This window comes from Eptesicus fuscus, chromosome 25 (genome assembly GCF_027574615.1).
Source record: "Eptesicus fuscus isolate TK198812 chromosome 25, DD_ASM_mEF_20220401, whole genome shotgun sequence".
Taxonomy (NCBI): domain Eukaryota; kingdom Metazoa; phylum Chordata; class Mammalia; order Chiroptera; family Vespertilionidae; genus Eptesicus; species Eptesicus fuscus.
The window spans coordinates 2,396,658-2,408,573 of record NC_072497.1 but is presented as its reverse complement, the minus strand read 5'-3'; the positions used below and the strand labels follow the sequence as shown (position 1 = coordinate 2,408,573).

At 66.0% G+C, this 11,916-nt stretch overlaps 1 protein-coding gene across 2 annotated transcripts; it reads left to right on the top strand.

Moving 5' to 3' along the window:
• The first annotated feature begins 278 nt into the window (after positions 1-278).
• FURIN (furin, paired basic amino acid cleaving enzyme) lies at positions 279-11,766 on the top strand. Of its 2 annotated transcripts, none has more exons than XM_054713270.1 (16): positions 279-536; positions 3,770-4,108; positions 4,481-4,579; positions 4,664-4,759; positions 5,285-5,413; positions 5,520-5,596; positions 5,905-5,993; positions 6,461-6,633; positions 7,051-7,263; positions 7,902-8,002; positions 8,117-8,220; positions 8,311-8,428; positions 8,537-8,716; positions 9,100-9,224; positions 9,325-9,435; positions 9,629-11,766. In XM_054713270.1, exons 2-16 carry the CDS (start codon positions 3,932-3,934, stop codon positions 10,219-10,221), a joined length of 2,385 nt encoding a protein of 794 aa, XP_054569245.1. In that variant the 5' UTR covers positions 279-536; positions 3,770-3,931; the 3' UTR covers positions 10,222-11,766. The 2 variants fall into 2 exon arrangements, with proteins under 2 accessions (XP_054569245.1, XP_008158267.2); XM_008160045.3 differs by lacking the exon at positions 279-536 and adding an exon at positions 876-928.
• Positions 11,767-11,916: the final 150 nt, after the last annotated feature.

Here is an 11,916-nt window from a genome sequence, read left to right as displayed (position 1 = left end):
GGAGCCCGCGATGGCGTGGGGATCGCCACCCCCGTTTCCTACCCGCCACTCCCGGGAGCCGGCGGCGGCGGGCGCCCCAGAGGCTGCAGGGCCTCCGCCGGGGGCCGGCGCGCCTCTCCACGCGGGCCGGGCGGCCTGGGCGGCGCGGCGGCGGCGGGGCGGCGGGACGGAGGCGGCGGCCGGGAGCGCGGAGGTGGCGCCGCGCGGGGGGAGGGGCGCGGCGGCGGAGGAGGAGGAGCCGGGGCCGCCGCAGCCGCTGACAGCGGCCGGAGTAAACAAGCCGCGCCGCCGCGGCCCGGCCGCTGCCCCCGCCCGCGCCGGAGCCCGAGCCCAGGCCGAGCCCTGCCCTCGTCGCCGGCCGGGCCGAGGCCGCGCCGCCGCGCCGCCCGCCCGCCCGCCTCCGCGCGGTGACGCCGCTGCCGGGCGCGGGGAGCGCGCGGAGCTCAGGCCCCGCCGCCGGGCTCTCCGCTCGGCCGAGGGCGCCCGAGCCGCCGCGGCGCTCGCCCGGAAAAGTTTCCCCGCCCGGGCTCCCCGAGGTGAGCGACGGGGGTGCGGGGCCTGGGAGCCGGGGCCGGGCCGGGGAGCCGCGGGCCGGGCCCGCGCGGGAGGCGCCCCCCGAGCGCGCGGCCCGGCCTGCCCGCGTCGGTACTTTTCCGCTGGGGCCGGGCGAGCCCTCTGACCCCGGGGAGCGCCGCGGGGCCGCCGGGGGCGGGATGGGGAGGGAATTCCAGAGGCGCCGGCGCCCCCCTCCCGCCCCGCCGTGCCCCGGGGGCCGCCCCCGGCTCGGCCCCTCCGCGCCGGGGGAGGAGGAGGAGGAGCTGCTGTTGGGGGGGCGGGGGTGGGACCCGGCCCGGCCTCGCCCCGCCCGCACACCTGGGCTGCCGGAGACTCAGGTGCGGGACCCGGCGGCGACAGGAGGCCGGCTCAGGTAGGTTCCGGGCTGCCTCCCGCGGAGGCCTGGCCGAGGCGCCCGCTGCCCCGGAGGGACGGACGGACGGACGGAGAGGCGGCCTGCCTGCCTGCCAGACAGGTCTGACAGCCGTCGGTCAGGTCGGAACCTGCCCTCCCTCCGTCCCTACTTCCTCGTCCCTGGCCCCAGCCCCGCTTTCCCGGGAGGGTGTTGGAATTCTCTGGGACTCGGACAGCGCGCTGCGAGCCGGCGGTGTGGCCTGGCGAGGGCCGGGCAGCTGTGGCCAGGTGTGGACGCGGCGCAGGAGAGCAGTTGAGCCAGAGCCTGCTCAGCCCCAGCGGCCCCAGGGTTACTCTCTACTACCTTGGGCTTCCACGTGTACGATTTGATTCCCCCCCCCTCCCCCCTAAGGATTCTGTGGCTTTAGAAAAAAGTTTGAAAATCTCTTGGCTAGCAGTTTTTACCACCAAGGAAACTGAGGCTCAGAGAGGAAGTGACTTATCTAAGATCACACAGCAAATGTGAGTTGAGCAGGGACTGGAAGTCCCAGTTTCAGGGGAGCCTTGAAGTGTAACAGGACCTGGCCTGGTGGGAGAGACCGGAAGGAGAGACGGGATCAGGTTTCTCCGGGGCAGCCTGGTCCGCGCCAGACCCCCAGTGCCTGGCCAACAGCGGCCGGACCCGGGGGCAGGTTCGGTGTGGGTGCCTTGGGGAGTGGCTGTCGGTGTCCGGGGGTTCCCGGGCCTGGGAAAAGGGAGAACACAGCCGGGAGCCGCGTCCCATGTGAGAGGGCATCACGGGAGGCTAGAAATACAGCAAGAACTGGGACTCAGGGTGAGTCAGAGTCTGGGATGGGGGTGGGGAGAAGCCCATTCATTCATTGTTCTCAGCGCCTGCTCTTTTGGGAATTGGGGGGGGGGGGTGTCCCAGCTCCCTCCAGGATGCTGAGGCAGGGCTGTCTGGGGGGGTGTCCGAGCTCTGTGGAAGCCATACCCCCCTGCCAGAGTTGGTCCCGGCGAGCCCGCCCTTGCTTGGGGATTGTTCGTCAGCGCCTGTTTTCTTTCCGGGTGCTGCAAGGTAATTAAATAGTTGGTTAATCACCTTTAACGCCAAGCAGCTGCCGCTCGCTCCATCCACGGTCCGCCCAGAACTTGGGCTAGACCGAAATGAACCCCGTCTGAGTGTGGGGGTTCCAGCGGCCGGGCGCACAGCGCTGGGGTCGGGGTGACTTTGCGTGACATCTGGACCCAGGAGGCAGCTATCGTGGTGGCAAGAAGGGGAGACGAGGCCTCTTTCCCGCCTGTCCCCAGAGCCCCAATATCCTCTGTTCAAAGAGGGGCTTGGGGTCCCTTCACCTCCTGGGGTCCGGCTGTCCAGCCATTGCTTAGACCAGCTTCCTGGAACCGGGCCGCCCGAGGCCTCCCGGGGCTGTGGCTTCTGAGCCCCGTCCCGGGGAGCCGTGTGGACTTTGACCCTCCAGGGTGAGGAGCTGCGGGGTGGATGCCGCCTGCCATCAGCTGTCAGGTTATTTTGGTGTAAACCAAAAATACTCCAGGAATAGCCCTCGTCCCCCCGGCCTGCGTGGTGGGGCTGCCACAGGAGGGAGGCTGGTCGTGGCTGAGGGCAGCCCTGGAGAAGTGATGGGTTCCCAGGGGTGAGCCTGCCCCCCCCCAGTTCCCAGGGCCCCCGGTGAGCGGGGAGCTTCATTTTGCCGCCTGGCAGAGTGGCCTTTTGCGGAGCTGGGCCGCGGGAGTGGCGGCGGCATCCCGGGCCCTGTGGGCAGACCCTGGCACTGAGATAGGACACCTTCAGCAGCCCCCCAGGGACCTCCCCCAGCTCCCCCTGCCCCCGTGGTTGGCTTCTGGGTAGTTAGGGGCCCTCTGTGGGGACAGTTATGTGGCCCTGGGCAGAGAGGTCCCCCTGTCTGTTTGCTGAAGGAGGAAAAACAACACGAGGTCTATTGATTCAGCCTCACCTTGGTGCTCCTGGCTCGGCAGCCAGTGTTTGCCCTGGCTGCCCGCTTGCTGGGATTGCGAAAGGCCGGTGGGCGTGGAAGGAGCCCCAGGGGGGCTGCTGGCGACCTCCAGGCCCAGGGGGGATAGGGCTGGGCAGCCCCAGCGTTCCCCAGGAAGCAGGAAAAAGGAATCTGGGCCCCTGGCTTGGATGGTGGCCGAGTAAGCCATTGCGATCCCTGCCCTTAGCCCGGGCCAGGCCGCCCTCCCCCCCCCGGGCTCCCCAGTGTTTCTTCCCAGGGGCTGTGCCTCTTCGCAAGTAACTCGGGGGCTGGGGCTGCTTTGCCGAACCAGGAGACCCCCATGAACTTGGTCGAGGCCGCCCGTTAAGAAACTTGAAAAAGCCAGCATTTATTCCTTTATAAAACATACCTGGAAAGCAAACAGTGGCACAGAGGAGAAAACAGCTCCTCCTCATCCTCACCGTCTTGAGAAAGCCATTGTTCGTGTTTCAGCGTGCGTCTGCCCAGATTTTGTTTTGTGGTTCTATATAAACATACGTGTATAAATAGTTTTTTGAAGGCAAAATGGAATCACTTGTACACGCTGCTTTGGAACCCATCTCTTTCTGCTTCGATTCTGGCGAGCGTTTATTTAGTTGCTCCTATTCCGAGTGACTCAAGCCTGGATGTTCTTCGTCCCACTTCCGTGTTCTTACGTGGAGGGAGGCTTGGGAGCTGCGTGTGTGGAGGGGGCCGTCTGCCTACCTCGCCGCCTGACCTTGAGGAGGTGGGCTGTTCACGCCTCTCCCCCAGGGCCCTGGAGGCCTGCACGTGTGGGAAGGAGCTTGAGCCCCGTGGCTGGGGGGGACTCACTCTCTCCCCCTTTCCCCCCTTGTCCCCCTCAGAGCCTGCAGCCCGCATCCTCCCGCCACAGCCCTGCCCGTCTCGGCCCCATGCCCCCGCCAGCCAGCCCCGGGCCACAGGCGGTGTGTCGGCACGTGGGAGCCGAGGCCCTGTGACCAGGCCGAGGAGGCGAGGGCTCTGTGGTCCCAGTCACCTGTCCCCCCATGGAGCTGAGGCCCTGGTTGCTATGGGTGATAGCAGCAGCGGGACCCTTGGTCCTGCTGGTGGCTGATGCCCAGGGCCAGGAGGTCTTCACCAACACCTGGGCTGTGCACATCTCTGGAGGCCCGGCTGTGGCTGACCGCCTGGCACGCAAGCATGGCTTCCTCAACCAGGGCCAGGTAGGTTCTTACCGCCTGCCGGCCTGCGCCGAGGGCCTTCCGGGGGGTGGGCCGGTGAGGGCAGGGGTCCTGGCACTGGGCGAGAGCTATGGGGCCTGTCTTCTCAGGGGCATGTTCCCCGTGGCCAGGGGACGCGAGCAGTGCTTGCCCTGTCCCTGGGCTTCTAGCCGAGGTTGCTCAGAGGACCCGTGGACCCCAGGGCGGGGCAGTCCCCCTCGGCCCTCTACGCCTGGGGGACAGGGAGCGGGTACCCTGCCACGCCCTGCCGTGGTGTGCCTCCCCGGAAGCCCGGTGCCCACCCCATCCCCATCCCCCTCCTCCCCGGGGACTGGCAGATGGACAGCCCAGCTCCCTCTTCCTGCTCGGTTGCAGATCTTCGGCGACTATTACCACTTCTGGCACCGAGCTGTGACAAAGCGGTCCCTATCGCCTCACCGCCTGCGGCACAGCCGGCTGCAGAGGGAGCCCCAAGTGAGTGCAGCCCCGGCCTCTCCCGCCCCACCCTTTCCTTCCTCCCCCTCCTGCGCCCACACCAGCTCCCCCACCCCCTCGCAGGTGCAGTGGCTGGAGCAGCAGGTGGCAAAGCGGCGGACCAAACGCGACCTGTACCTGGAGCCCACGGACCCCAAGTTTCCCCAGCAGTGGTACCTGGTACGTTGCTAGGCTCTGGGTCCCCCTCTCCTCCTTCCTCTTTCTGTCTGCTGAGCCGCCTTTCCCTATCCCTCCCTGCTGAGCCTGGGGGTGCCCTCCCAGAGTTCTTTTTTTTTTCTTTTTAAGGTAAACCATACTTTTTTAAAAAGTATGTTTTTATTGATTTCAGAGAGGAAGGGAGAGAGAGAAACATCAGTGATGAGAGAGAATCATGGATCGGCTGCCTCCTGCACGACCCCAACTGGGGATCGAGCCCACAACCCACACCTGTGCCCTGACCGGGAATCGAACCCAGTGCCCTTCAGCGCTCAGGCTGATGCTCTATCCACTGAGCCACACCGGCTAGGGCTCCCAGAGTTCTTGACCCTTCCGTGGAGCCCAGACAGCCAGCTGTGGCATCACAGGCGCAGCAGTGGGTGGAGGAGGCGGCGTTGGGATGGTGAAGGGATTCTTCCAGGTACCCTAACGTCACCCAGTTAACCACACCTCCTAAGTGCCGGGTGATGGGGGGGGGCGTCTCCGCAGTCTGGCGTCACCCAGCGGGACCTGAACGTGAAGGAGGCCTGGGCCCAGGGCTACACGGGGCGCGGCATCGTGGTCTCCATCCTGGACGACGGCATCGAGAAGAACCACCCAGACTTGGCAGGCAATTATGTGAGCAGGTGGGGGTGGGGGCCGTGCTCCCTGTGAGGGTGCCCGGGGCAGTCCCCCCCCGCCCGCCTGGCTGGGCTGCTCCCGACAACAGCCGTGTCTTTTCCAGGATCCGGGGGCCAGTTTCGACGTCAACGACCAGGACCCTGACCCACAGCCTCGGTACACCCAGATGAACGACAACAGGTCAGAACCGGCAGTCCCGGGCCTCTGCCCCCCTCCTCCCCTTGCAGCGAGCAAGCAGGCTGAGCCCGCTGCGGACGGTGCTCCCCCGACAGGCTGACGTCTCTCCTGCCGTCCCGGGCCTGCTGGGGCTCCGAGGGGGGGTTTGGTCAGAGCGGAGGCGGCCACGGCCCAGGCGGAGGGGGCGGCAGGGGACTGTGCTCACACGGGGACAGAGGTCATGGGTGGAGGGGCTTGGTGACCCTTCTGCTCCTCAGGCCACGCCTGCCAGGCTCTGCCCGCCACTCACGCTGCGCTCTTGGCCCTGGCAGGCATGGCACACGGTGTGCGGGCGAAGTGGCCGCAGTGGCCAACAACGGCGTCTGTGGCGTGGGGGTCGCCTACAACGCCCGCATTGGAGGTGGGTGTCGGCCTCGGCCACCCCCCCGTCTTCGGGAGGGCCCTCTGGGGGGCGCTTTTCTCTGTCCATTTTCCCACTTGGGTCCTGTGGCCACGTGGCTAATCCTTAGACGGTGCTCAGCACCTCAGAGAGCCGAACCCCCGTGCTGGCAGCCCTGTGCTGGGGTGGGGGAGTGTTTCTTAGCAGGAGTCTCCCTCCTTCCTCACCAGCCAGTCCGAGGCCTTCCATGGCGGGCTCTGATCGCCGCGCTCCTGTGGGGACCCAGAGCCTGATCCAGAACCTTCTTTTTCTCCCCTCCCTGGGTCTTGTCTTTGAGAGGAAGAGGCAGGTCCGGGAGTTCGGGCTCCGGGTCTCCCTGCACAGCCTCTCTCCTCCCCTGCCCATCCTTCGGGTGCAGGGCGGGGGGGCTCCAGGGTCCCCCTGGCAGCGGGACCCACGCGGCATCCCTCCCCCCCCCTTGTGGCCAGGGGTGCGCATGCTGGATGGTGAGGTGACAGACGCGGTAGAGGCACGCTCGCTGGGCCTGAACCCCAACCACATCCACATCTACAGCGCCAGCTGGGGCCCCGAGGATGACGGCAAGACCGTGGACGGGCCAGCCCGCCTCGCCGAGGAGGCCTTCTTCCGGGGCGTCAGCCAGGTGAGGCCCGGCCCGGCCGCCACGGCGCAACGGGCTCTCTGCCTCCCACCACTTCTCCCTCGTGTGTTTCTGTTTCTGTTTATTCATTTTGGGGCTCAATTTTAATTGTACACAAAGCACGTTTGTTAAAATGTTAGGAGACTAGAAGGACAGAAAAAGCACATTGAAATCACCCGTAATGCCACCCCTGGAGTCACTGCTCTGAGCCCTGGTGACCCAGGTGTCCTGTTGGTCTGTGCGCGGACAGACAGACGGGCCCGGTGACCTAACCCACCAGGGCATCTGGGGCGGTGGGCAGGGGGTCCCCGAGAAGGAGGCCGCAGCCTTCCCCGTCTCCAGCTGCATCTCCTCCTGCCAAGCCTCCCCCCCCTCCCCCCCGGCCCGTTCCCTAGTGACCCCGCTCCACGCTGTCCGCAGGGCCGCGGGGGGCTGGGCTCCATCTTCGTCTGGGCCTCGGGGAACGGGGGCCGGGAGCACGACAGCTGCAACTGCGACGGCTACACCAACAGCATCTACACGCTGTCCATCAGCAGCGCCACGCAGTTCGGCAACGTGCCCTGGTACAGCGAGGCCTGCTCCTCCACGCTGGCCACGACCTACAGCAGCGGCAACCAGAACGAGAAGCAGATTGTGAGTCTCGCCCGCGGGCGCGGGGAGGCGGGCCGCTTGCCAGCTCTGCCCAGACCCATCTGCCTCCCACCCGCACGCGCCTGGTGACAGCGGCTCCTGCACCATGGTGTGGGATTTGGGGGGGGCCTCTAAGACTCTTGGGGGCCGTGGAGCCCCTGAGAAGTGTAGACTCCCCCTAAAAACAATCGTTCTTTTTTTTTTTTTTTTTAATTGATTTCAGCGAGGAAAGGAAAGGGAGAAAGAGAGAGAAACACCAGTGATGAGAGAGAATCATGGATCGGCTGCCTCCTGCACGCCCCACACTGGAGATTGAGGCCGCAACCTGGGCCTGTGCCCTTGATCAGAATCGAACCCGGGACCCCTCAGTCCTGAGGCTGGCTCTCTATCCACTGAGCCACACCGGCTAGGGCCAGGCGTTGCTCTTAATGATCTCCAACCTCTAGTGCAATCCCCTTGTTCCCTGGGAGGCTGGGAAGGAGTCCGGCATTGGCCTGTCCCCAGCAGGACAGCCTGGGACATGGACTAGCCCTGGCTCACCACACCCCCCGTGGGCTCAGGACCTGTAGGAGAGGGAGGGCAGGCAGGTGGCCATCTGGCCTCCACTCACCACATGCCCACCACCACCGTTGCCCCTGCAGGTGACCACTGATTTGCGGCAGAAGTGCACCGAGTCTCACACGGGCACCTCGGCCTCTGCCCCCCTGGCCGCTGGCATCATCGCGCTCACCCTGGAGGCCAAGTAAGTGTGGGCGCCGAAGGGGAACATTCGTACAGCGCCCCCTGCAGGGCAGCCCTGTGTCTCTGGCGCCTGCGCCAAGAGACTGAGCCCCGCCTCTGCCTCCCTCCTTTGCAGTAAGAACCTCACCTGGCGGGACATGCAGCACCTGGTGGTACAGACCTCAAAGCCAGCACACCTCAATGCTAACGACTGGGCCACCAATGGTGTGGGCCGGAAAGGTGGGGACGGGGTGGCCCGGGGGGCCGGACTGGGGGGCGGCGGGGAGCTCTCTGTGCCTCCCCGCTGACCCCACCTTCCCCTCCCCACAGTGAGCCATTCCTACGGCTACGGGCTGTTGGACGCAGGCGCCATGGTGGCCTTGGCCCAGAACTGGACCACGGTGGCCCCCCAGCGCAAGTGCACTATCGACATCCTCACCGAGCCCAGGTGAGGGCTGGGGCTGGGCTGGGGGGCGGGGGGGCCCTGAGAGGGGCAGGGGTGCCCTCGGGCCCCTCCGGGCTCAGCTGAGGGACCCTCCTGGTGCTCTCTGCTCAGGGACATCGGGAAGCGGCTGGAGGTACGGAAGACGGTGACCGCCTGCCTGGGAGAGGCCGGCCACATCACGCGGCTGGAGCACGCGCAGGCGCGCCTCACCCTGTCCTACAACCGCCGGGGTGACCTGGCCATCCACCTGGTCAGCCCCATGGGCACCCGCTCCACTCTGCTGGCCGCCAGGTGCTTGCCCTGTCCCCTGCACGGCCCGTCCTCCCCTCAGGCCCACACACATTCATTCATTCATTCACTCATTCACTCATTCACTCACCTAGTCCTGATGGTCACCGAATGCTCCCCCTGCTGGCATTCTGGCAGGGATGGTTTTGTCCTATGGGACCGTCCATACTGCAGGAATCCCCCATTCCACCCACCTAATGCCACGTCTGGGTGCATTTCCAGAAACTTCCGGTTAAGAATATCTGGCCTAATGGGAGTCAGAGCCAGCAGGCATTTCCGGCCCTGCGGCGGGGTTGGTGTTGCAGGGGGAGGGTGTGCGGTGGGCTTGGGGCTCCCGGCTGGGGTCCCCCCGGGCTTGAGACGGCTGTGTGCACCCCGCTCCCCAGGCCACACGACTACTCGGCGGACGGGTTTAATGACTGGGCCTTCATGACCACCCACTCCTGGGACGAGAACCCCTCGGGCGAGTGGGTCCTGGAGATTGAGAACACCAGCGAAGCTAACAACTACGGTACGGGGGACCCTCGAGGGCGGGGGGCGCAGCGGGAGAGCCGGGGTCCCCGTGGGGTCCCGGTGCCGCTCACTCTGGCCTCCTCCCCCACCTGGAACAGGTACGCTGACCAAGTTCACCCTCGTGCTGTATGGCACGGCGCCCGAGGGGCTCCCCACGCCGCCCGAGAGCAGCGGCTGCAAGACGCTTACGTCCAGCCAGGCCTGTGTGGGTCAGTGACGGGTGCTGCTGGGTGTGGGGCCCGAGGCTCGGGGACACGGGGTGCTTGTCCCAAGCCATGCTCTGGGAGGAAGGGGGTCTGAAGGGATGCTGCATCCCGTGGGGTGACAGTGCTGGGGCTGGGAGCTCCCGGGGACCGCGGGGGCTGCCTGGTCCCGGCTCACCCGCGCCTCTCCCTGCGGCAGTGTGCGAGGAGGGCTTCTCGCTGCACGAGAAGAGCTGCGTCCAGCGCTGCCCCGCAGGCTTCGCCCCGCAAGCCCTCAGCACGCACTACAGCACCGAGAACGACGTGGAGCCCATCCGCGCCAGCGTCTGCGCCCCCTGCCACCCCTCGTGTGCCACCTGCCGGGGGCCCGCGCCCACGGACTGCCTCAGCTGCCCCAGCCACTCCTTCCTGGACCCCGTGGAGCAGGTCTGCTCGCGGCAAAGCCAGAGCAGCCGAGAGTCTCCGAAGCAGCCGCTGCCGCCCACCCAGCCCGCCCAGGAGGTGGAGGTGGAGCCGCGGCCCCGGGCGGGGCTGCTGCCCTCGCACCTGCCCGAGGTGGTGGCCGGTCTCAGCTGCGCCTTCATCGTCCTGGTCTTCATCACGGTCTTCCTGGTCCTGCAGCTGCGCTCGGGCTTCAGCTTCCGGGGGGTCAAAGTGTACACCATGGACCGCGGCCTCATCTCCTACAAGGGGCTGCCCCCCGAGGCCTGGCAGGAGTGCCCGTCAGACTCCGAGGAGGACGAGGGCCGGGGCGAGAGGACCACCTTCATCAGAGACCAGAGCATCCTCTGACGAGCGCCCGCCGCCGCCCCGCCAAGCCCATCCCCTCCTTGGGCACTTTTTAATTCACCAAAGTATTTTTTTATCTGGGACTGGGCTTGGACCCCAGCTGGGGAGGCACAGGGAGCAGGGATGGCTTCCCACCTCACCCTTGGGCCTCCTGGCTGCCTGAGGTGGGGCCCCAGGACCAGCTGGGGGGCAGGGGAGGGCCTCACCCCCCCCAAACCCCACCCCGCTCAGCACCCTCTCTGCGAGGGAAGGAGTGAAACCTTACGGACAGCTTCCCGAGCTTGTCCAGGCCTCAGCCGGAGTTCCCTGCGCGGTAAAGAGGGGAGGCCCTTCAGTCGGGGTTCCTGGCCCGGATGCAGCTCTGGCTTCTTGTCCCTCTAAAGCAATAACGGTCCCCAACCAGGCAGCAGGGCGGCTGACCCAGGGACACGGGAAGGAGGAGGCCACCTCTTCAAGGGCTTGCGCATCCCCGCCCCCGCCCCCACCTCTGATGAGCCTCAGGCAGAAGCAGTGATGGGAGGAAGGGACCAAGGCGAGGCAGGTGCTTCCAGGGGGTGTGTGTGCGCGCACATGTGTGTGTGTGTGTCTCTGCTCACCACAGCTGGCTGCCCGCTGAGCGAGGCCGGCCCAGCCAAGCCCCACGCTGGCGCCCTGCCCACCCCCTCCTGCCGGGGCCCAAGTCCCTGTTTTCTGAGCCCGGGGCTGCCTGGGCTGTTGGCACTCAGTCCCGGAGCCCCTGGGTGGGTGTCGGGGAGGGACGGTGGCCCAGCCGGCCCCTCCCGCCTCCCACCCAATGCTGCTTTCCCCTGTGGGGATCTCAGGGGCTGTTTGAGGATATATATTTTCACTCTGTGATTATTTCACTTTAGATGCTGATTTTTTTTTTTTTTTTGTATTTTTAACGGGGGTAGCAGCTGGACCACCATCTCCTCACACCCACTCTCCACCCTGCTGTTCTCCCAGCTGCCCTGACCCAGAGGTGTGGGGGGCTGCAGCATGTTGCTGGGGAGTGCGGTGTAGCTGAGCCCCAAGTTCTGAGGAGGCTGGCCAGGGGGGGCCCTTGGAAATGGGGATTGCATTAGGAGGGGCGACTGTGGTCCTGTTACAGATGGGGCTTGCCGTGCCGAGGGCTCATGGGTCACCGGTTCTCCAAGTGCCAGGGGTGGGCAAGGCGGCGCCGTGCCCCCTCCAACACTGTGCCCTGGTGGAGATAGCACTGTCCTGGCCTGCCCCCCCCCCCCAAGTTCCGCTCTTCTGACGTGCCTTTTGCACCCCTCCCACTAGGACAATCAGTCCCCTTCTGTTTGGGAGCCCTCTTCTTTCTCACTCTAACCCCTCCCGGCACCCAGCCCCCTGCCCAGGGGTGCCCGCTCCCCCCACCCCCCTTGTGGCCAGCCCGGCTGGTTTTGTAAGATACTGGGTTGGTACACAGTGATTTTTTTTTTCTCCTTGTAATTTAAACAGGCCCAGCATTGTTGGTTCTATTTAATGGACACAGATAACGTTAGAAGTTTTAAAGTGATTAAACTTGCATACCTATGCAATCGAGACCTGGTCTCCAGTGTGGTGGTACTGTTCTTCCCGGGACCCCGGGACCGCATGGGGTGGGGGTGGGGGTGGGGGTGGGGGTGATCAGCTCCCAGCGTGATGTCCCGAGTGCCTCGAGATGGGCCCAAGTCGGGCCCAAGTCGGGACACC